General features: G+C 41.7%; 1 protein-coding gene across 6 annotated transcripts in view; it reads right to left on the minus strand.

Moving 5' to 3' along the window:
- NHSL1 (NHS like 1) overlaps positions 1 to 24,977 on the minus strand; it is a 415,209-nt gene that overhangs the window by 115,445 nt on the left and 274,787 nt on the right. Inside the window, exon 1 of one of the 6 annotated variants that reach the window (XM_070795561.1) lies at positions 1 to 24,977. This exon is cut by the window's right edge and continues 3,849 nt beyond it. The exons of the other annotated variants lie outside the window; for them this stretch is intronic. Coding sequence (XP_070651662.1) covers positions 1 to 16 — 16 coding nt within the window. The 5' untranslated portion in view covers positions 17 to 24,977. 6 annotated transcript variants of the gene reach the window in all.

A 24,977-nucleotide genomic window follows, 5' to 3' on the forward strand; every position in this document is an offset into this window, starting at 1 on the left:
CTTTCAGGCAGAACATGGTGCGGCAGTTCCATGAGGGGCCGGTGCTCCGGGCCGTGCAGGCAGCAGGGCTCACACAGCTGTCTCCAGCCCACCGCCCAGCCCTCACTGCCAAGAACGGGGCAGCCAGCCAGCACCGGGGATTACAGGAAGCCACTGCCCAATCCCCGGCTTTCTGGGCTGAGCTGCTGACACCTCCCTATCTTTCACGGGGAGTTTCACACCCTGGAATCGGCCAGGATCATCTGGGAAAGTGAGGGGAGCCGGGAGGTGGGCAGTGGCTGTTCGTGTGGTCCAGTGCTGGGCAGCGCGAGGGCTGGGTTTAGTTTGTCTTTATCTCTCAGCATTTTCCATTGAAGCAGATGGAGCACCTCACGTGATCGACAACACAAAAAAGAAATCCCTCGATTCGGTTTCACTGTTTGCTATTAATTATCACGACTATGCTTTGTCATCATTATTCTTTTGCTAGTCACACTCTTTCTCATGTGGAACAACTCATATACTACTACAGATCTGGCACTAAACGTTGCAATATGAAATTGTACACACAGCTGAGTCTACATAAATGGGCTCAAAACAGAGCCAGACAAATTGTAAAGTACCATGGAAGCACTGACTACTGTTGTTATTACTACTACTATTAACATGGGCTTCCCTGATGGCCCAGACAGTAAAGAATCTGCCTGCAATGCAGGCAACCTGGGTTCGATCCCTGGGTTGGAAAGGTCCCCTGAAGAATGAAATGGCAACCCACTCTAGTATTCTTGTCTGGGGAATCCCATGGGCAGAAGAGCCTGGGGGGCTACAGCTCTTGGGGTAGCAAAGAGTCAGACATGACTGAAGTGACTAACACACACACACACTATTAATATGCTTTTGTGTTAGGATAAAAAATGTGAAGGGTGTTACACTTCTATGGCATTGCCATTTTTCAGATGTGGAAATAAAGACTCACACACAAGATTCATTCACAAGTATGTGAACTTCTAACTCTGTTGCAGTTATTAGTATATCACTAAGTATCTCATCCTCCACTAGAAAGCTAAAATTCACTCTGGCAAGTTCAAGGCTTACTTTACTGTACACTCTTTAACACAGATTTAAAAAGTGACAGATTGTTTTGAAGTTTTATTACAGATATGAAGAGGCCCCAGGAGTACTCCTGCCTGAAAGCGCCCGATGAACAGGGAGTGTCCTCCAGTCCTTAGAGACTCTCTCCAGTCTCCTGGTCACAGGAAGTGACCATTGTTCACAAGCCCGCTGCTGTGTGCAGGTCTTCCTCTTGACTCTACAGGATACAGGAAGCTGACTCAGAACCAATCTATCTATCTGTCTGTGTCCTAGGGTGCTTGCTGCAGCCGTGGCTACAGACTGTGGATGCTCTGAGTCTTCTGGCTTTCAACACTGGGCTCAGCATAGCCTAGTTGGGTTTTGCTCCTCATCTAGTATCACTAGCAAGGCCTGGTTAACAAGCTCCCTACCATAAGGAAGTCACTGTAGTAATACTAGTTGCTATGACCACTGAGAAACAGAAGTGGTCCCTAGCCAGAAGCTAGTAGGAATGAAAAGCCTGCATGCAGAATGATAAACAGTGATACTCACTCTTAGAACAGAACTAGAAGGAACCTAGTAGCTCATCTGATGGGGAAGAACGGTTCAGAGATAAGGTGATTTGTCCAACTAAGTAGCAGCCACTTCAAGATCAAAGTCAAACCACCTGACTCAGCCTTGACCATCTCAACCACCTGACCCTCCCCCCAGAGTGTTGGAGTCATCCTTTATCCTTTCCTATCTTGAGTGGTCTTTCATGCCATGTATGAATTGCAAAGATATTCCTGAAAGTATTCTTGTGGGTTAAACTGAACTTTTTAAATTGCATACACAGAGAGAAACTCTACACCTTGAAGAGTTAAGGCTTCTGAACATAGGTTAGTACCCAGGGTTGGAATGACTGCATGCTTTTAACAGCATTCTAAGGATACTCACATTTAAACCTTTTAATACGGAGACAACCCGACAATGTAGAAAGAACAATGAATTGGAAACTAAAGAGAACATGACTGCAGCCACGTCTATAGCCTTATCTAGCTGGTTTGTATATTAGCTCATGACCCATAGAGGTGTCGGAGAAGGCAATGGCACCCCACTCCAGTACTCTTGCCTGGAAAATCCCATGGATGGAGGAGCCTGATAGGCTGCAGTCCATGGGGTCGCTAAGAGTCGGACACGACTGAGCAACTTCACTTTCACTTTCACTTTTCACCTTCATGCATTGGAGAAGGAAATGGCAACCCACTCCAGTGTTCTTGCCTGGAGAATCCCAGGGATGGGGGAGCCTGGTGGGCTGCCGTCTATGGGGGTTGCACAGAGTCGGACACGACTGAAGTGACTTAGTAGCAGCAGCACAAAGGTGCAGACTGATGGTAGGGACTGAACTAACTCTAAGGTTCTATCCTAACCTACTTGATTTTTTGCTGTGACATATACGGAAATGGATATTAATATTAACATAAATGAGCATTTTGTTAAGTGCATTATGTCAGGAAAAAAGACAATCTTTGCTTTCTTATGATTTAATGTAAGAGGTAAGTGAGTAAATATAACAAATAACTATAATACAATAGGATAAATTATATAATAGACGAATATGCAAAATTAATAATGATCAATGATAGCTTCTTGCCTATTACCATTTAACCAAGTTACTCTTGCTATCCAGGTTAAATCATCTGTAATCTAATGGGTTAAACAGTGTCCTCTCCCCACCAGTTCCTACCTATCAGAACCTCAGGTTGTGACCTTGTTTGGAAATAGGGTCTTTGTACACATACTTGAGATAAGGATCAAGATGAGAGGACACTGGATTAGGGTGGTATTAAGTATAATAACAACAATATTAATAAGGATAATAAGAGACAGAAAAGAACACACAGAGACACAAAAAAGGCTATGTGAAAACAGGCAAGGATTAGTGTTATGAAGCCACCAGGCAATGAATGCTTAGAGCCATCGTAAGCTGGAAGAGGCAAGGAAGAATCCTCCCCCAGAACCTTGGCAGGGAACATGGTCCTGCGTGTGTGCCTGCTCAGTCACGCAGTTGTGTCTGGCTCTTTGTGACCCCCTGGACCGTAGCCCACCAGGCAAGAGTACTGGAGTGGGCCCTATAGGCACCTGAACCACGACAGAATAAATTTCTGTTAAGCTACCCCATTTGTGGCCCTTTCGTACAAGAGCTCAAGGAAATGACTACATTTAGCAAGGTAGTGACTGTGGGAGAAGGGGTATAATTTTTTTTCTTTTTAAACTGACTTCAATTTATGATCACAAGGGCTTAAAACTTGTTTTTCCCAAATCACTGCATGTACTGTGGCTAAATTATTACTGCAAAAGTATACTACCAAAAAGAAAACCTTTCCATGATGTAACACTTCTAAAGAGCACAAACACCACCTTAGATTGGTGAAATGATAGACATCACTATCTGAAAAGCTCACGGCATTAAACACAAGCAGTGGAAACAGAATAGGCCTTTATTAAAATTGAATAAGATTATCATTTTTAAAACGAAACCCCTTGTTTTCACCAAACAATTGTGAATATGTTTGAGAAATAAAGTATGAAAAGGCATGCTGTTCCAACTAGGAAAAATTAATAAGAACTATTCATTAAAATTATTATCTGGGGGTGGGAGTGGAGGGAGGAGAGAAAAAGGTGAGAGAGATTGAGGTACAAATTCTCGCTTACAAAAGAAATGAGTCACAGGCATGAAACATACAGTGTGGGGATATAGCTAACGATTATACCATATCTCTGTACAGTGACAGATAATAACTAGACTTACCAGGGCAATCATTTTGAAATGCACAGAAATATCAAATCATCTTGCTGTGTACCAGGAACTAACAGTGTTTTGGGTCAATTATATTTCAAAAACAAACAAACTCATAGAAAAAGTGATCAGATTTCTAGTTACCTGGGGTGAGAAGGAGGCAAAGTTGGATGAAGGTGGTCGAAAGGTACGCACTTCCAGTTATAAGATAAATAAGCACTAGGGATGTAATGTACAAATTGAGAGATATAGTTAACACTGCAGTATGAGATGCAAACTGGTGTATAAAGAAAGGATAAACAACAAGGTCCTACTACATAGCACAGAGAACTGTATTCAAATCCTATGATAAACTGTAATTGGAAAGAACTTGAAAAAGAATGTATATATATGTACTGAGTCATTTTGCTGTACAGCAGTAATTAACACAATAGTGTAATTCAAATATGTGCTGTGCTTAGTCGCTCAGTTGTGTCTGACCCTTTGTGACTCTTTGAACTGTAACCTGCCAGACTCCTTTGTCCATGGGATTTTCCAAGCAAGAATGCTGGAGTGGGTTGCCATTGTCTCCTCCAGGGGATCTTCCCAACCCAGGGATCGAATCCGCATCTCCTGTGTCTCCTGCACTGCAAGTGGATTCGTTACCTGCTGAGTCACTATATTTCAATAAAAAACAAATTTTAAAAAACTGCTGTATTTGAATATGAAAGTTATTGAGAGTAAATCCTAAGAGTTCTCATCACAAGAAAAAAAACATATTTTTTTTTCTATTTCCTTAATATTCTATCTATGTGAGATGATTTTCATTCCAATCCCAAAGAAAGGCAATGCCAAAGAATGCTCACACTACCGCAGAATTGCACTCATTTCACACACTAACAAAGTAATGCTCAAAATTCTCCAAGCTGGGCTTCAACAGCACATGAACCAAGAACTTTCAGATGTTCAAGCTATATTTGGAAAAGGTAGAGGAACCAGAGATCAAATTGCCAACATCCACTGGATCATAGAAAAAGCAAGAGAATTCCAGAAAAACATCTACTTTTGCTTCATTGAGTACATTAAAGTCTTTGGCTGTGTAGATCATAACAAACTGTGGAAAATTCTTCAAGAGATGGGAATACCGGACCAACTTACCTGCCTCTCAAGAAATCTGTATGCGGGTCAAGAAGCAACAGATCTAACAGTATCAAGTTAGAACCAGACATGGAACAACAGACTAGTTCCAAAATGGGAAAGGAGTATGTCAAGGCTGTATATTGTGACCCTGCTTATTTAACTTATATGCAGACTACATTATGCGAAATGCTGGACTGGATGAAGCACAAGCTGGAACCAAAGTTGCCAGGTGAAACATCAATAACATCAGATATGCAGACAACACCACCCTTATGGCAGAAAGCAAAGAGGAACTAAAAAGCCTCTTGATGAGTATGAAAGAGGTGAGTAAAAAAGCTAGCTAAAACTCAACATTGAAAAAACGAAGATCATGGCCTCCGGTCCCATCACTTCATGGCAAACAGATGGGGAAACAATTGAAACAGTGACAGACTTTATTTTCTTGGGCTCCCAAATCACTGCAGACGGTGACTGCAGCCATGAAATTAAAAGATGCTTGGTCCTTGGAAGAAAAGCTATGACCAACCTAGACAGCATATCAAAAAGCAGCAACATTGCTTTACCGACAAAGTTCCGTGTAGTCAAAGTTATGGTTTTTCCAGTAGTCATGTGAGCTGCTGCTGCTGCTAAGTCGCTTCAGTCGTGTCCGACTCTGTGCGACCCCCATAGACGGCAGCCCACCAGGCTCCCCCATCCCTGGGATTCTCCAGGCAAGAACACTGGAGTGGGTTGCCATTTCCTTCTCCAGTGCATGAAAATGAAAAGTGAAAGTGAAGTCGCTCAGTCATGTCTGACTCTTAGCGACCCCATGGACTGCAGCCTACCAGGCTCCTCCGTCCATGGGATTTTCCAGGCAAGAGTACTGGAGTGGGGTGCCATTGCCTTCTCTGAGTCATGTGAGAGTTGGGCCATAAAGAAGGCTAAGTGCCGAAGAATTGATGCTTTTGAATTGTGGTGTGGCAGAAGACTCTTGAGAGTCCCTTGGACTGCAAGGAGATCAAACCAGTCAATCCTAAAGGAAATCAGTCCTGAATATTCATTGAAAGGACTGACGCTGAAGCTCCAATACTTTGTCCACCTGATGCGAAGAGCTGACTCATTGGAAACGACCCTGATGCTGGGAAAGGCTGAGGGCAGGAGAAGGGGAAAACAGAGGATAAGATGGTTGGATGGCATCACCAACTCAATGGACATGAGTTCGAGCAAGCTCCAGGAAGATGGTGAACGACAGGGAAGCCTGGCATGCTGCAGTCCATGGGGTTGTGAAGAGTTGGACATGACTGAGCAACTGAACAATAAATGTTCATTGTACTCCAGTACTTTGGCCACCTCATGCGAAGAGTTGACTCATTGGAAAAGAGTCCGATGCTGGGAGGGATTGGGGGCAGGAGGAGAAGGGGATGACTGAGGATGAGATGGCTGGATGGCATCACTGACTCGATGGACGTGAGTCTGGGTGAACTCCGGGAGTTGGTGATGGACAGGGAGGCCTGGTGTGCTATGATTCATGGGGTCACAAAGAGTCGGACATGACTGAGCAACTGAACTGAACTGAACTGAAGCTTATTGTGCTAATCATTTCACAATGTATGTAAGGCAAACCATGATGCTGTACACCAGTGCTATATGTCAGTTATATATCAATAAAATTAGAAGAAAAAAATTATTATCTACTACCACTGATCATGAGTGCTGGAGAAGAGTCTTGAGAGTCCCTTGGACTGCAAGGAGACCAAACCATTCAATCCTAAAGGAAATCAACCCTGAATACTCATTGGAGGCACTGATGCTACAGCTGAAGCTCCAACACTCTGGCCACCTGATGCAATGAGCTGACTCGTTGGAAAAGCCCCTGATGCTGGGAAAGATTGAGGGCAGGAGGAGAGGGGGATGACAGAGGATAAGATGGTTGGATGGCATTACCAAGTCAATGGAGATAAATTTGAACAAACTCTGGGAAATGGAGAAGGACAGGGAAGCCTGGCGTGCTGCAGTCCATAGATTCTCGGAGAGTCAGACATGATTTAGCAACTGAACAGCAACTAATCATTGCTGCTGCTGCTAAGTCGCTTCAGTCGTGTCCGACTCTGTGCTAGTGAAATTCAAAACTTAATCCCTAGGAAGACTAAGTGAATGAAGCGGGCCAGGGATGATGCTTGTTTGAAGAATTTACAGTCCTCTGGACAGAACAAATGTCCTGCCTTTGCCAACCATGACTTTAGAGACCCAACTTCTTCACTCCCTCGTAGGATTACAACATTCTGCATCATGTTAAAGTTTAATATTATTGTCTCAGACAGAGGGAGTGGTAGCCACAAGTACAGCCAAAAATGTTTAGATACTCATGTCTTCCAAACCACTCCAGTGCTATTTCATTTGCCTGCTAAAAAAATCTGTTTGGTTTCAATAAAATAGTAAGGATGTGGGTAAATTAGGAATTAATTTGCATAATACATATAACGAGTGAGTCTAGATGGGGTCAAAATTCTACTTTGTTCCTGGCAAAATGGAAAACAAAATTATACAGGAAAAACAGGCAAACCATAGTTTAGTTGTTGTTGGTTTTTTTTTAATGCATCCTGATTTTGACTTTTACTCAAAAAGCCAAAGATGGAAAAACCATTTTGCATACCCATTTGAGGATTTGTTTCACATCAACTAAAAAGGTACTCAATCAGGCAAGGTCTGTTTTCAGACCTGTATCTTTGGCAGCAATGGAGACGCAGACATACAGAACAGACTTGTGGACATTGTGGGGGTAGGAGAGGGTGGGAAAACCAGCATGGAAACACGTATATTACCAAATGCAGAATGGATGGCCAGTGGAGATTCACTGCGAGGTACAGGGAGCTCAAATCAGATGCCTTGTGGCAACCTAGAGGATGGGATGGGGTGGGAGGTGGGAGGGAGGTTGAAGAAGGAGGGGACATATGTATACCTGTGGCTGATTCATGCTGATGTATGGCAGAGACCAACACAATATTATAAAGCAATTATCCTCCAGTTAAAAATAAATTAATTATAATATATTTTATAAAAGTCAGAGGAGACCGAACACATATTCCCCATCACAGGTGCTCCTATTTCCACTACACTGCCAGAGACTGAAGATGTTGAAACCTTGTGAGACTGTTTGTGTGAGAATGTCCACAGAAGAAGCCATGCTGGTGGCCAAAGCTGACTGACACCATCTGAACATCTTACCAAAGTATTAGTCATTCTCATCTCACCCACTGTGCTAGGATACTTCGGTTCTTACCAATATTCAGAATTTCTCAGAAGAAAGAGATTCAGTCTGGGTTTTTCTGCATATTTATCACTCCCACAGACCCAAAGAAAGAAGGAAAAAAAAAAAAGATAACATAGTACCTTTAAACTGGTTAGTTTAAAGCTACTATTGGTGGCCCTTATGGTGAAGAACTTGCCTGCCAATGCAGGCGATGTAAGAGATGCGAGTTCAACCCTTGGGTCAGGAAGATCCCCTGGAGGAGGGCATGGCAACCCACTCCAGTATTCTTGCCTGGAGGATCCCATGGACAGAGAAGCCTGGCAGGCTACAGTCCAGAGGGTCGTATAGAGTTGCACACAACTGAAGTGACTCAGCATGCACTGGTCACAGTGCCCCAGTCTGGCCACCTCTGTAAGCAGCTTGCTCATCATTAGGAAAGTTGGCACACAGGACTTTGTTATGGACACTTCCTCCTCCTAACCTCATCTAACCTGGTATCCTGTTTGATTTTTGTGCACTCTGCAGCCAGGGCTGACCAACCTGATCCTAAGGACAACCTTTATCCTTTCCTGCAGTCACTTTTCTTTCAGGAGACCTTTGAATCCTGGCTCATTAAAGACAGCTAACTTTGTGCTGAACACAAACCAACCATGAAGCTCCAGGGTGTCCTGCAAATACTGCACTGGGGGCTCTTGAATGGTTTCTGGCTGTAGGTAGCCTCTTTAAGTCACTGTATTTCCTCCTGGAATCATGGAAAGTCTGCTTTAATTGGCCAGTTTAAAAGCAGTTTTTAGAGTTATTTCATTTTTTTTTTTTTCCTTCAGAGCCAAATCTAGACTTCTTGACATCACACCAAGAAGGAAGCCCTCATTTGTCTCTTTATCATGAAATTTGTCTCATTCATGAAACCCTAGCTCTTCTAACACTCAATGATTTCTTTCTTTTTTTCTTCTTTTTTTAAGAACCCTTGGGCCCCTGCGGTTCTATGTCCCTAGGGAATGTAGGATAAGTGTCCACGTTGACCTGAGCTCTTACATCATCCTACAGCCTCTCCTGTTCCTCTTAGATGTGCAGAGATTCCTTGACTCCATTGCTGTCCACTGGGCTTCAGTCCACCCCACACAGGCGCACAGGATACTTCCTAGGCAATGACAGGAGGAAGGAGCCTTTAATGTGAAACCTCACTCCATTCAATCCAGCCAGAAGAAGCTTCAAAAGGTTGTGCCAATGGCTAAGATATTTCTTCAAGTGACAATATTCCTTTATAACTTTATAGTAGTTTGTTTTTTTCTAAGTCAGACTTCCTAAACCACTGTCATACCTACAACATCTTTCCAAAAGAGCCCCAACTGCTCCATTCTCTCCCTGAGGGGAGAGGAAAACAAAACAAAACACATGTTTCTACTTATGTAAGAAACTCAAGATAAGAATAAACCCCAAATTCCTCATCCAGCAATAAATTTGGATTTGAACTCAATTCTCTTCTGCAAATTTTCTGGCCATTTCCCTTTAAGCCACCCTATCAGTAGGCTTTGTTCCATAATCCATATGGTCTCCTAGCTGCACCGTCCTAGATCAGACTGTCACTGTCTGGAATACAGCCCTACCTTCACAGCTTGTTTTTTTACTTCTCCGAAGTCACCCTTGACCACTCTTCTCTCCCCAGCTTTACTTAGGTAGCTATGATAGGGTCACAATTCTGTCTGCCCATCTCAAATGAGTTACTTGTTAAAATAAGGACTTGCTCATGCACACCTACTTCCAACCCTTGAGAAGTACCTGAAACACAACAGATGATGAGTGCTTATACCCTAAACCAGAATTACCATCACTCTACTATTTCATTCAAAAGCAAACAGAGGAAAGTGTGTAAAATCTGCATGAGCTATCTATCCAACAGCACAATGATTCCTATGAAAAGCCATAAAAATATTTAACATATTCCTTAGAATTAGATCCTACTGCCCCCCACACAATTGTACTAAAACTCATCTTTAAATAACAGTTATTAAATAGTTGAACATACGGTAGAATTTTTATAAATCATTTCTTTAAAGACTACTAGTCCAAAGAGGCTTCATTTTCAAACATAGATGCTATTCTCTTTCAAGGCAAGTTCGTCAGAACAAATTCAGAAGGCAGTTTTTCCTTCTCTCATTCAGCCTAAATTAAATATTTGAAGGATGATGGAAGTAGAAAAGGAAAAAAAAATTTTTTCTGGAAGTATCCATACAAGAATGCTGAAGTCAGTGTGTCCAGCTGGAGGGAGTACGCCAAAAGATGTCATAATAATGACCCCAGATCCCCCTTCTTGGTGCATTTACAATGGATGTAGTATAGAAGCAAAATAAAACCACTAGAATGTGAAATTTTATTCTCTTCAAGATTTACCATTGTCAGGGCACCAAATATGTGTATATTTTGGAGCATCAAAATAACCTCACATCCTTTCATGCTGTGCATTTCATCAATGTGCTTGTGAAGGGACTGACTCCAAACACACACATTTCAATGGCAACCCTTCCCACAAAAATCCAACTAACCTAAAATAAAGAGGTCATTTGTATCATTTTCTTCTAAGCATCTGAGTAATGTGAGGAAGTTAAAACATTAGTCAACCTTCAACTATAGAAACAGGTGCAACACAAGATCTTCTATCCACAAAATCACGGTCCTAAATCATTCTAAAGAGAAGTCAGACTACAAATCAACAGAGTTCAAGATCACGTACCAGCCAATCAGGAGGAACACAAGTTCAGCCACAATTTACTTATTAATAAAACATAAGCCCGAAACCAGAGACAGTCACTGGACTATAATTACTTAATTACTTTTAATCATCAAGCAATATCATAAACATTAAAAGGTAGATACCAAGTTAAAATGCTCAGGCTCCTGAAAATTTCTGCATAGATAATTAAATAGTCTAACATTTAAGTTACTTAAGATTTATAAATTTAAAATATTTTGATTTATAAAATATTTAAAAAACTGAAAGCTCTGTATAAAGAGCTAGAGAATCTCCATTTAACAAGAGTAGTTTATCTCTGACGTCACCACATTCTGCAACTTCTGACCCACTTAGACCTTGCAGACGACACTTGAAGGAAAGAGCTAACCATTTCCCTTTCAACTGTCGAGTCTTCTGAGTAGCCAGGCAGTTGGAAAATTCAGGAATAGCAAGTTATTTCAGGACCCATAGGATTTACAACACTAATGGTTTGAGGAAACCGCAGCATTTAGGCTCCTTCAGTCTTTTTCTCTGTCCTTAGGAGTTTAAAAATAAGCAGGAAAATGGTTCTTCAAATTGGCAGACCAGTTTCAGGGTGGCTTCTTGCCACAGTGCAGGATAATCACAGAGTTACACGATCCACAGTGGGTAGAACATCCCACAGAAGCAGCTCTTTTCTGATTCTCCTCTTTGATCAAACAGATTTGAGCCTTTTCCATTTTTATTTTTGTTTTACCTCTTCCTCTCTCCCTTCCCGCCCATATTCTTTCTCTCTTCCTCTCTCCTCTCTCCTTTTCTCTTTTTCCCCTCTTCTTCACTTAACATCTAATAGAAGTCACCTACAATTCTCTTGATGGAAATAGCTGGCATTTACTTCATGCTTTATTTTTATTTAACACATCTCAGCAGATTCAGCTGTTAAGGATAATGAAAGTCTACAGTCCCTCAAGAGGAAAAACGTCTGTGTCAAAACCATAATACAAGGTTCACAGTTTTAAAATACACTTATTTCTCTTGAGGCAGGTGGGTTTCTGATGCTGTAAGTTATTCAACTATCTCTAGGGCCTTCAGCTCATACCAAGGAAAGGCTGCAGCCTGGGACCCTTGGGGTCTTCGGTTTGTTTGCAGGAAGGGGTTGTTTGTTTCTTTTCCTTCAATTCCTTGAAACATGAATGAATTTGCCTTTGTAAGCAGAAGCAAAGTGACCCAGAAGAGCCTGTTTCCAGGGTGAATGCTGTTCCTCTTTTGCCTTTGCCATCATCAGTAAGCTGCTTGTCTTCGACACATCTATTTAGAAAACTTCCATTGTGACACAGAGTGGGCGAAAGACTTCCAAAATCTGCTCTCTAAGGTCAGCAAAGGAATCTGTCACTAGACCATCACAGGTAAGTCAGGAATGCCAAAATTAAAGAAACGAATAGAAAGGAACACAGTTGCGATAGTATTTAAAAGAGGAGAAAATAACACAAGGGCACAACCTAACTGGGCTGTGAGGTCTTAAAGCAAGCAAGCTCACCTCCCTGGATCCCTGCTTCTCGTCCGTCACACCAGGTTATCCTGGAGATTCCTTCCAGCCCTAACAAATTACCTTTGTTTTTTTAAGGTAACTCTTAGATCTCTTCACAACTCCAATTTAGGAACTATATTCAAATATTTACTAAAATGCGCTCAAATGGCACTGAGAAAAAACTCGTGGTCGGTCATTCCTTCAGTAAGCTCTCTCTCAAAGAGTTGCTAAAGCTGCTTTCTCTAGGTATAACCACAACAGTAAGAATTCTTTGAAATTTCACTTCATCAAAAATGAAAGACATCTTTACAATTGTCATCTCTGAGACTTTACAAACACAAAACAAAGTAACTATGCTGGATATCAAAAGCTTTTGATATCACAAGTGAGCATCTTTCATCAATTCTCTTATATTTGGAGAAAGAGAGGATAGCAATCCCTACTGAAACTGCTACTTTTCTGTAGGCCTCATTTCTTGAGTCACAGAAAAAAAGTTTTCTTCTACATCTCTATTTTCAATTTTTCAAACTGCACCCAAACATCTTTGCAACTCTCCTAGGTATAAATCAAAACATTCACTGAACAACTACTGTAAGCCTAGGATGCAAAATGAAGATTATCCAACACAGACTATTAAAAGGTCATATTAGTTCCAAGGACTGGGAGGTTAGTGGTTTATTAAGAAAGTCATAGAAAAGGCAGAGACAAATCAGCTTTTTCAGTCACACTTGATATAATTCTCATTTGTGTTCAGGAGGATCAAACATCATTTTAAGCGGCCAAAAAGGTTTAGTAGAGTAGAACCAACTTCAGATAATAAAAATATGTCTTATCATCACCATCTTTTAACTTTTTTATAAGCAGATGATGTGAAGAAAAATACGAAACTAAAGATATGGAGAGGTCATTCCAACCACATGAAAAACAATACACACACACACACACACACACGTATTTGGTGTCCAACTATTAGTCGGAGAAAAGTGTGGCAAGTGAGAGCTCAATATGTAATTAGAGAAAGTGGTTAAAGATGAAACCAAAGCTTAAAAGTGATGTTGCTTGTTTTAAGTGAAACAATACAGTAATCCTACTTGGAAACTCAGAGTGATTTTATAGATGTGTTTAAAATTTAACATTTACAATAAGAACTGAGATGCCCAAATATAGTCACAATTCCATAACATTGACACAAACATGTGCTTTATTTAACTGTAGTAAAAAGAAAAGCCAACAGAAAAAGATAAATGTGGGAAAAACATATTTACATATTACAGAACATTCCACTTATCAAGAGACCATTTTTCTGAAAAACTCAACCATTCAAAATGTGGTCGAGACCCAAGAAGTCAAGATAGTCTCTGACCAGACAGCAATACTCACAGGATCGTGGTTTAGGATCTTATTATAATTCTTCAGTCACTAATACTCACAGGATCATGGCTTAGGATCTTATAATCCTTCAGTCACTACTGCTGTAATAAGCTAGATTGCCCAGACCTTCCACAGAAGATAACATATTAGAAACCCCATAGCAGAGACTGGTGGGTACAAGAGGCAAGCAAGACTACAAGAGTGGAAAGGAAAGCTCACAGCTTTACAGCAAAAGTGGAACAAGAAAGCGGCAGACCGGAGACCCACCTTAAGCCCAAGCAAGGATCCCTGCAAACCTCAATAACCACCAGGGTGACACCAGATTCTTAAAGGGTCAATGACACTGACACCAAGGCATCAAAACAAGCTTCAAATGTCCTCTGAGGGTTGAGTAGAAACACTACACGGAATCATGCAGAGAGGGAGGGACTAAGTCATGAGAAGTGAATTTCAATCCAACTATACCACTATTATCTGTAAGGCTTCAGGCGAGCCCCTTAATCTCTCAGGACAGCTTTCAGGGGGAGATGTCCCCATCCTACCATCTCACAGGACTATCAGAACAATGAAATGAGACCAGACGTGAGTGGGCACTGGGTAAACCATGACCTGCAAACAGACTCTATTTGCGGAGCAAACTTCAGAAAGATGCTTGTTAATTTTTTAATTGTTTTAGAATTCTGAACAACGAATGGAACAAGCTTCTGTTACAGAGAAATAAAAATGAAAGGCATTTTCCTCTAACATTTTATGTAAGCTAACATGTAGTCCATATGAACACAATTTAGAAAGGATCTCTAACCAACTGTCAGGGTTTTACAGTAACTTTATGTTTCAAAGAAAATGCAGCTTCCTATCCAGTTCAGACACAGAATCTCTGACACATACAGGCTAGAGTCCAACAATTTGAAAGTAAAGTGAAATGGACTGAACTTCTTAACTAATTTTCCTCTATGGGGGATGGATGGACAGCAGGCCAGGAAGCATAGTGCCAGAGAAATCTCCAGATCAGGGCAGAAATTCATCAGACGTTGCTATTCATGAGTTTTCCCTTGGGCCGGTGAGCAGGTGCAAGGAAGCCATGGAGTGCATTAGCAGGCTGTGCACGGCTGTGCTCAGGCAGGGAGCAAGGTCCATGCTGGAAATCACTCGGTCCTGCCTGCAAGTTTTCAAGCACAGCATGGCCCTGGGCTGGGGGCGCAGAGGGAAACCTAGGAGAGGGCTTACTCTGTTCTCAGACCCAGTGGTGTTCTGATAGGCACAACTCATCTGTACTGCATCTCAGGATGCTTCTGGTCAGTGAGGCCTCCTACAACAGGGACATGAGGATGGACTATCCACAGAAACTGCATTGCCATTTGTGAGGGAGCAACCTGGTACACGGCATAATACAGCCCTACTACCCGGAGTCTACTGAAAGCATGATTTCGCCAGAAGTCTGTGACTTCATAGGGAATGATAAAGCCAGTTCAGCAGGTCGGGACTGACATTTTCTGTCTAATAGAATAGACTAGAATAAAACAGAAAAGAGAGAGAATCACGTGTACCCATACTATAAGGGTAAGAGGTTTCGCAAAGCTTTCCTTACATTTTCTATAGATGTATATATGTGTTTATATGTACATGAACATATGTGTGTATACACATCTGTTGTGTAGATTAGGAACAAATGTAAAGTGTATTTGTTGCTTTGGACACAGCCAAAACTTTTCAAAGTCACTGACAAACAACTATAATTAAACTTCTCAGGCACTGAAAAACTCAAAATGTTCACATCGTAGATTTACTGTAGAAGATTATTTTTCCCATTCCAAAAAAAAATTTGTTGGCGAGAAACCTTGCTCAACTTTCTCAGAAACCAGATGAAAACTTACAATTGTGTTTTTGTTCAGGTCTTTATTAGTTGGAACCTAAACATAACCTTGAAGATTTCTAAACGCAGTTACCTAACTTCCCTGGTGACAATGACATGAGCACACAGAGCCACTGCACAAACTAACACAAACCCCAGCGTGTGGGAAGTAACCAAGGTCTGACGATCCAAAACGAGGAAAGGAAACTCAAGTCGCTCAGTCGTGTCCAACTGTTTATGATCCCATGGACCGTAGCCCACCAGGCTCCTCTGTCCATGGGATTTTCCAGGCAAGAGAACTGGAGTGGGTTGCCATTTCCTTCTCCAGGGGAGATGATCCAAAAGAATGCTGAAGGAGTGCAACCCCAATCTCACCAGCTTCCTAAAGCACACAAGAACATCCCAAACGCAACAAGCAAGCTCAAAAAAGTCTGTACATATCAAACAGAACTGGGATCCTTAGAACAGAACCACATTCATACTTAAGGGCAAAGAACTGGACGTGGAAGGGTAGCAAGGAAATAAAAAAGGACTTAAATGATCTTTTTATAGTTGGAATACAGTATGTTGATTAACTCTGCAATAAAATTACTTTAAGGTGAAAAATCAAAGTTTTTTTTTTTTCCAGGAAGTCAAAGGACTCTATGTACTTTCCATGGGTGAAAAAAAAAATTATGTAAATAAATAACCACCAGTCAAGATGACCACAGCAACCAAGCCAAGAACCAGCCCCAACCACCCACCAAGGTCAATTCACAAATTGCCTTTTGTATTCTTTGTAAAAGAACCTCCAACCACTCAAGACTGAAGCGGTACACACCTGTGTCCAGATAGGAATTCTGGTTTATCTCAAAATGTAATCCAGAAACACCAGATACCCAGCTTCTACTTTAACTGAGGCATTTCCAGTTACAAAGTGAAAGAGAACCTTCAGGAACACAGGCAAAGGAACTGTAACAAAAAACATATTTATTCTCACGTTCTCTTTTTAAAGTTTACTGAAAAGCAAAAACAAAAATCAAGTGATGTAGTTTATGAAATCTCAACTGCTTGTGGCTTTCACCTATAAATGGGTTTTCCTTAGAGCAAGGTAAGCATTTATTAAACCCAAATCTAACAGTTTACTTGTACACTGAAATTTTAGCCAGTAAACAGATTAGCCTTTACTTTTACCCCACACTTTTCAACCATGTACAAAAGGTTTATTAAGCTATGTCTTAAAAACAAACATATCTTAACTATTATAAACAATCAGTCCTGCGAGGAGCACATTCAGAAACATGTCTGAGTCCCACTAGACTGCCACCATTACTTTACAGATTTAGGAGATGGAGTCAGAAAAGTGTTGGCAAAAAGAAGGCGGAATAGAGAGGTATGGAGACCTATCATCTCTTCTCTCCTTGTATCTCATCCCTCCTCCTTACCCACCCATCTATTGCCATCTCCTTCGGTTATCTTCCTTTCAATACTGCCCTCAACAGAACTTTTTTGGAAAATAGGAGGGCATGAAAATGGCAGGGCAGAGGCACTCCTCATTCCACCAGTCTCCATGAGCGCCTGCTCTAGGGAAGGTCATGGGTCAGGTCACTCTAGGTCACTCGAAAGCCAAGCCACCTTCACTCCTATGAGAGACTTCCTCCTCCTCATGGTTTTTTCAAGGTTGATTTATACCAAGTCTACAAGGCCATAGAAGCTCTCAAAACACAAGGATCCACAACCGATGCCCAGATCCAAGGAATCAGTCTAAGTAAAGGACAGTGCAAAGGGAGGGAATTAACTGAGGAGCCCAGCCAACAAATCCCTCTGCTCCGGGGAGATGGTCTCAGACAGCTGCTCAGCCAGGCAAGCACTCACCACGCATTATACACGCTTACATAGCCAAAATGTGATGTGCCCAGCACAGTGATGGGTTCTAGCAAGAACTTAGTAAACAACTGTTGACTTAATGTCTTTGGTACTAGTCAGTCATCAGCCATAAATGGCAGCAAACACCCCGAGATGCTGCATTGGAGAGTCAGAGAAGAGGTGCTGCTACACGACACACAGGTGTAAAAGGTGACTTTTCTTCCCTCAGGATTTCAGAGTTCAGCAGGGTACTACCGCTGTTAGGACCATGTGACAAGAGATGTCAGCAGAAGTCACGCCAGATGGACTCATGGCTTACACGACCGTAGGTTTGGTAGAACAAATGTACTTGCAAACGGTAAGTGCCAAGTCTGTCATCAAGGGACGGGAGAGAAGAATACTTAGATCATGTGCGCCTTTCTATTGGCTGGTAAGTAGTGACAGACACTTGGAATAAAAAGTTACTCACAGCAGTAAATACTTAAGGCTCAGTTTTGATGAAAAGATCAATTTCCTATAGGTGGCTTTGTGTGGGGCTGCCGGCACTCAGCAACCCCAGAGCAGCTGCACCCAAGTTCAGACTCTAGTATCCTCAGACTATAGCCCCATCCTCCACATTGCAGAGCATCACAGGAAGGGAATACAGCTGCGGAGGGCAGCATCCTTCTCTGGGAATCCAGCTTTATGGTGGGACCAGTGCTCCTCAGCCTTCACAGTGCTCCCCAGGATGGCATGGGAAATGCGGAGACTGTTCAAGTGCCAAGCATGCAAAGATGTGGCAACTTTAAATAGGGTCCCTGGTGATTTTTTCAGGAAAGACCTGAAGAAAGCAAGAGAAGGTGAGAATAAGGTATACAGCTGGGAGTCTAGGAGGAGGGCAAGGTCAAGTTGCATGGCCTGTCCTAACAGCAGCAAGGAGTCTGGTGTGACGTGGAGGAGAGTTGAGGGGAAAGCACAGGTGATGAGGTTGGGGAAGCGAGGGGGTCAGAGAGCCCACCCCCGTAGGGCCTCCGAGAACACTGTAAAGACGCTAGTTATTAAACTGTCTGAGAAAGGTTTTAAGCAGTGAAGTCACAAAGTTTGACTTCTGTTTGATGTTTTACAGGGTTGCTGAGGCCGCTGTCTTAAGACTGCCTGGCTTGGGGTGAGGGTGGGGGTGGGGAGGAGAACAACAGTGAAAGAAGGAAAACCGGTTAAGAGACGGCAATAGCCCCCATCTGCCTCTCCTTATCAGACATGGCATCATCCAACCCACACCTCAGCCCTGTTCCCTAAGTCAACGTTACTCATGGTCAAAACAGCCAGGGTCAAACGCTTGTACGAAGTGTCTCATACAGGCATGGTGTGCGTGGAGTAACAGGACACAGCCGACTGCCACCAAAATTATGCTCCCACAAACTGCACCCTCTCTCTCGCCTCACTCGGAAAAGTCCGGAGTCGGGAGCACGTTAAGATTACATTCAGCAGTATAATCGACAAAGCAAGCACACGGTGCCACCTAAGACCCACCACACTTCACGCAAATCCAGAGTACTGTTTGGCATGTGGGCCGGGGTAAACAGCACTATTAAGAGTGTCCCAGGTGAGTTATGCTCACCCCATCAGCATCCCTTTTCTGGGTACTTAGCCTTGGGGATAAAAAAGATAAGGAAGACCTGGTCCCTGCCCTAAAGGAATTCACAGTCTAGCTCAAGACACAGGCGAGTAAACAAATAAGTACAACCCAGTGTCTGATAAATGCAATCACAGAGGTATGTAGAAGGCCCAGAAATAACACAGAGAAGGGAGTAATGTGCTCTGCCCTCCAGGGATCAGGGAAGCCTTCACAGAGTTTTAAAGCAAGTTCAGAAGGTTAAGCAGGCTAGTTACAGGCAGAGGAGGAGACTGGAGCATCCAGACTGACTCAGGGACTGGGAGATGAAAGTTCTGGAGTTGTGAAAGAGCTATGGCTCTGTCTGCTACCTGTGCAGTTAAAAGGGAGAGCAGACAGGAAGGCATAAGGTAGAGGAGGGTCTCATGCCATTGTAAGGACTTCATTCCACGCACAGTAGGGGCCACAGACGAGTGACTGAGTTAGACAGCAGTTCCCCTTTATCCACAGGGGATATGTTCTAAGATGCCCCCAAGGGCAGTTCAGTCACTCAGTCGTGTCCAATTCTTTGCAACCCCATAGACTGCAGCATGCCAGGCCTCCCTGTCCATCACCAACTCTCAGAGCTTACTCAAACTCATGTCCATCAAGTCAGTGATGCCATCCAACCATCTCATCCTCTGTCGGCCCCTTCTCCTCCCACCTTCAATCTTTCCCAGCATCAGGGTCTTTTCAAATGAATCAGTTCTTCACATCAGGTGGCCAAAGTATTGGAGTTTCAGCTTCAACATTAGTCCTTCCAATGAACACTCAGGACTGATTTCCTTTAGGATGGACTGCTTGGATCTCCTTGCAGTCCAAGGGACTCTCAAGAGTCTTCTCCAACACCACAGTTCAAAAGCATCAATTTTTCGGCGCTCAGCTTTCTTTACAGTCCAACTCTCACACCCATACATGACTTCAGAAAAACCATAGCTTTGACTAGATGGACTTTTATTAGCAAAGTAAAGTCTCTGCTTTTTAATATGTTGTCTAGGTTGGTCATAGCTTTTCTTTCAAGGAACAAGCATCTTTTAATTTCATGGCTGCAGTCACCATCTACAGTGATTTTGGAGCCCCCCCAAAGTAAAGTCTCTCACTGTTTCCATTGTTTCCCCATCAATTTGCCATGAAGTGATGGGACCAGATACCATGATCTTAGTTCTTTGAATATTGAGTTTTAAGACAACATTTTCACTCTCCTCTTTCACTTTCATCAGGAGGCTCTTTAGTTCTTCACTTTCTGCCATAAGAGTGGTTTCATCTGGATATCTGAGGTTATTGTTGTTTCTCCCGGCAATCCTGATTCCAGCTTGTGCTTCATCCAGCCTGGTATTCCGCATGATGTACTCATCATATAAGTTGCCTTGACGTACTCCTTTCCCGATTTGGAACCAGTCTGTTGTTCCATGTCCAGTTCTAACTGTTGCTTCCTGACCTGCATACAGATTTCTCAGGAGGCAGGTCAGGTGGTCTGGTATTCCCATCTCTTTAAGAATTTTCCATAGTTTGTTGACTTGCCTGTGAGTGTGCAGGAGTCTCCGGCAGAGGCGTGGGTCAGCGGTGGCATGCTGCAAGGTCCAGGGCACTCAGTGCAGCAGTGCCTGCATGGGACCTTTTGGAGGAAGTCGCCATTATCTTCATTACCTCCACCATAGTTTCGCCTCAGGTCAAACAACAGGGAGGGACCACAGCCCAGCCCAACAACAGAAAATCCAATTAAAGAATTATTGAACATGGTCCCGCCCATCAGAACAAGACTCAGTTTCCCCCTCAGTCAGTCTAACCCTTAGTCTAACCCTCAGGAAGCTTCCACAAGCCTCTTATCCTTATCCATCAGAATGAAAACCACAATCACAGAAAACTAATCAAACTGATTACATGGACCACAGCCTAGTCTAACTCAATGAAACTATGAGCCATGCCGTGTAGGGCCATTCAAGACAGATGGGTCATGGTGGAAGAGTTCCGACAAAACGGGGTCCACTGGAGAAGGGAATGGCAAACCACTTCAGTATTCTTGCCTTGAGAACCCCATGAACAGTATGAAAAGGCTAGGGTATGAAAACAGTATGAAAAACCCCATGAAAACAGTATGAAAAGATAGGACACTGAAAGATGAACTCCCCAGGTCAGTAGGTGCCCAATATGGTACTGGAGAAGAGTGGAGAAATGACTCCAGAAAGCAAAAGTAACACCCAGTTGTGGGTGTGACTGATACTGTAAAGAACAATATTGCATAGGAACCTGGAAAGTTAGGTTCACGAATCAGGGCAAATTGGAAGTGGTCAGATAGGAGATGGCAAGAGTGAACATCAATATTTTAGGAATCAGTGAACTAAAATGGACTGGAATGGATGAATTTAACTCAGATGACCATTATATCTACTACTGTGGGCAAGAGTCACTTAGAAGAAATGGAGTAGCCATCATAGTCAACAAAAGAGTGCTAAATGAAGTACTTCGATGCAATCTCAAAAACAACAGAATGATCTCTGTTTGTTTCCAAGGCAAACCATTCAATATCACAGTAATCCAAGTCTGTACCCCAGTAAGAAGCTGGAGTTGAACAGTTCTATGAAGACCTACAAGACCTTCTAGCACTAACACCCAAAAAAAGATATTCTTTTCATTATAGGGGACTGGAATGCAAAAGTTGAAAGTCAAGAGATACCCAGAATAATAGGCAAATTTGGCCTTGGAGAGAAGCGAAAAGGAAAGATATACCCATTTGAATGCAGAGTTCCAAAGAATAGCAAGGAGAGAAAATAAAGCCTTCCTCGGTGATCAATGCAAAGAAATAGAAGAAAACAATAGAATGGGAAAGACTAGAGATCCCTTCAAGAAAATTAGAGATACCAAGGGAACATTTCATGCAAAAAGGAGCACAATTAAGGACAGAAATGGTATGGACCTAACAGAAGCAGAAGATATTAAGAAGAGGTGGCAAGAATACATAGAACTCTACAAAAAAGATCTTCATGGCCCAGGTAATCACAAAGGTGTGATCACTCACCTAGAGCCAGATATCCTGGAATGTGAAGTCAAGTGGACCTTAGAAAGCATCACTACGAACAAAGCTAGTGGAAGTGATGGAATTCCAGCTGAGTTATTTCAAATCCTGAAAGATGATGCTGTGAAAGTGCTGCACTCAATATGCCAGCAAATTTGGAAAACTCAGCAGCAGCCACAGGACTGGAAAAGGTCAGTTTTCATTCCAATCCCAAAGAAAGGCAATGCCAAAGAATGCTCAAACTACCACACAATTGCACTCATCTCACACGCTAGCAAAGTAATGCTCAAAATTCTCCAAGCCAAGCTTCAACAGTAGGTGAACCGTGAACTTCCAGATGTTCAGATGGGTTTAGAAAAGGCAGAGGAAAAAAAAAGAAAAGGCAGAGGAACCAGAGATCAAATTGCCAACCTCCGTTGGATCATCAGAAAAAAAGACCCCCTAGGGGTACCTGAAACCAAGGATAGTCCTGCATCCTATGTACACTACATTTCTTCCTGCATACACCTATAATAAAGTTTAATTTATAAATTAGGCACAGTAAGAGAGTAACAGAAATTACTAGTAATAAAATACTATAATAGAGGTTTAAGAATATATCTCTCTTTCAAAATATCTTATTATTCAAATTTAATGCTTTTTTTCATCTTAACTAAGCACTTATGACACACTGTGGCTATAACTTGCAATTTGAGGCGCAACAGCAAAACTAACACGAATTTATTTTTCCTTCTTCACAATTTCACAGATAGAAGATTCCTTCTTACCATAGATTTTGGCAACATCAGTCAGTATAGGATTTTTTTCCCTGTCCTTTAGTCGAGAAGTTCACCTTTTCAGTTAAATAAGGCACTTCATGGCTTCTCTTTGGCTTATCTGAATTGTGAACATCATGACTCTTGCGCTTTGGGGCTATTATTAAGTGAAATGAGAGTGACTGGAACACAAGCACCGCGATACCATGACAGTCAATCTGATAACCGAGACGAGATGGCCACTAAGTGACTAACGGGTGGGATACTCTGAACAAAGGGGTTACTCACATCCCGGGCAGCACAGAGCAGGATGGCAAGAGGATTCATCATGCTATTCAGAACAGTGTACAATTTAAAAGTTATAATTTCTGGAATTTTCCATTTAATATTTTCAGATTACAGTTGACACAGGTAACTGAATCCGTAAAAATTGAAACCAAGGATAAAGGGGGACTATTTATGGGGCTTCCTAGGTGGCTCAGTGGCAAAGAATCCACCTGCTGATACAGGAGACACAGGTTCAATCCCTGGGTCAGGAAGATCTCCTGAAGGAGGAAATGGCAACCCACTCCAGTATTCTTGCCTGGGAAATCTCAAGGACAGAGGAGCCTAGTAGACTATAGTTCATAGGGTTGCAAAGAGTCAGACATGACTGAGTGACTGAGCATACACAGATATATGGTATTTGTATTTTAAGAAGATCACTCCAATTATAGTGTAGACTCAAGAATATTAACAGCTCAAAGACAACAAGAGTGAAGATAACAAAAGGAGAAGACCTTTCAGAAGGCCAGGTAAGAGCTGATGAAGACCTGGACCGCAGTAAAGACAGACAGTGACTGAGTGCAGGCACAACAGACCTTGAGATAAAACTGACAGCACTGGAGCTACCTGAAGCATCTGATAGGAAATACTGTGGTAAAAATAAACACAAACACCCCACTTAATTTGACAGAAAATGACAGCTAAATCCCAAACCTCTGAAATTACATGAAAATATAACACTTTCTATGAATACCTAATTATATAAATACAAGTTGTAAGAGAAATAAAAATTAACCCTAATTAATGTGCAGTCTTTTTAATTACTTTTAAAATAACTGTAAAGAACAATTTCAAAAAAAGTAAAGACAATTTCAAAACCCAGTAAAGACATTTCCATGGAAAACAACACAGGTTATATTAACTATATGTTAATTTTTAAATTAATTGAATTTTTTAAAAGAAAAAAGAACATAGGTTACTCACTTTTAAAACCCAAGCTCTCACAATAAGTTATTTCCTTCATTACTCTGATATCTCCAGTAATCTAAATAAGTACCTAAGTCTCAAAGCAAATGCACAAACTTCTAAAAACAAGACAATAAAGAAAGGGTATTAGATAAAATATCTTGATAGAACTTCATCAATTTAATAACAAATAGGATCATTTTTGCAATAAGGCAGCAAGACAGAGACTCTAATTTCAAAAGAAAAAACAAAGGTTAATAAAGGGCAGTCTCAACAAACCAGATAAAATATTAAGTGGCATTCATTGTTTGTCTCTTTTACAGAATGTCAGCTTCAGTAGAAAGAAAACATTACATTCACCACACTGAGAATATTCTTCTTATCTCTTTTTATTAAGACACCAAGATAAACTCCATTTTGCTATTTTTCCAACATACACAGTGATCCTCAGCATAAATATTTGTGTAATGTGTAATTTTACTCTCAAATTTGCAGTGCTGCTTTGACAATATTTCCCAAGTTGTTTTGTTTTTTTTTTTTTTAATGCCATGGAGGAAATGTTCTCAAATCTTATAATGTTAAAGATTTTATGATCAAAAATAAATCACAGGTATTTACATAGTAACAGGATCTTGACCTTGCAGCTTTTGGTCTGCCATGCCATTTTTCTCCACTATAATATCTGAAGTCACTGCTAATCTAATTATGCACAAGCATTCTGTATTCTGCGACTGTTTTATCAGCGAGGACATTGGGATGAAATTATTTTAAATACAGCCAATTCCCACACTGGACAATTGATTACCTAGTGTATGGATTATTCATTACCCTTGATACCTAGTAAGGCCATTCTCTGGTCATTTTTG

The sequence above is a fragment of the Bos indicus genome, chromosome 9, assembly GCF_029378745.1.
Source record: "Bos indicus isolate NIAB-ARS_2022 breed Sahiwal x Tharparkar chromosome 9, NIAB-ARS_B.indTharparkar_mat_pri_1.0, whole genome shotgun sequence".
In the NCBI taxonomy this organism is placed as follows: Eukaryota; Metazoa; Chordata; class Mammalia; order Artiodactyla; family Bovidae; genus Bos; species Bos indicus.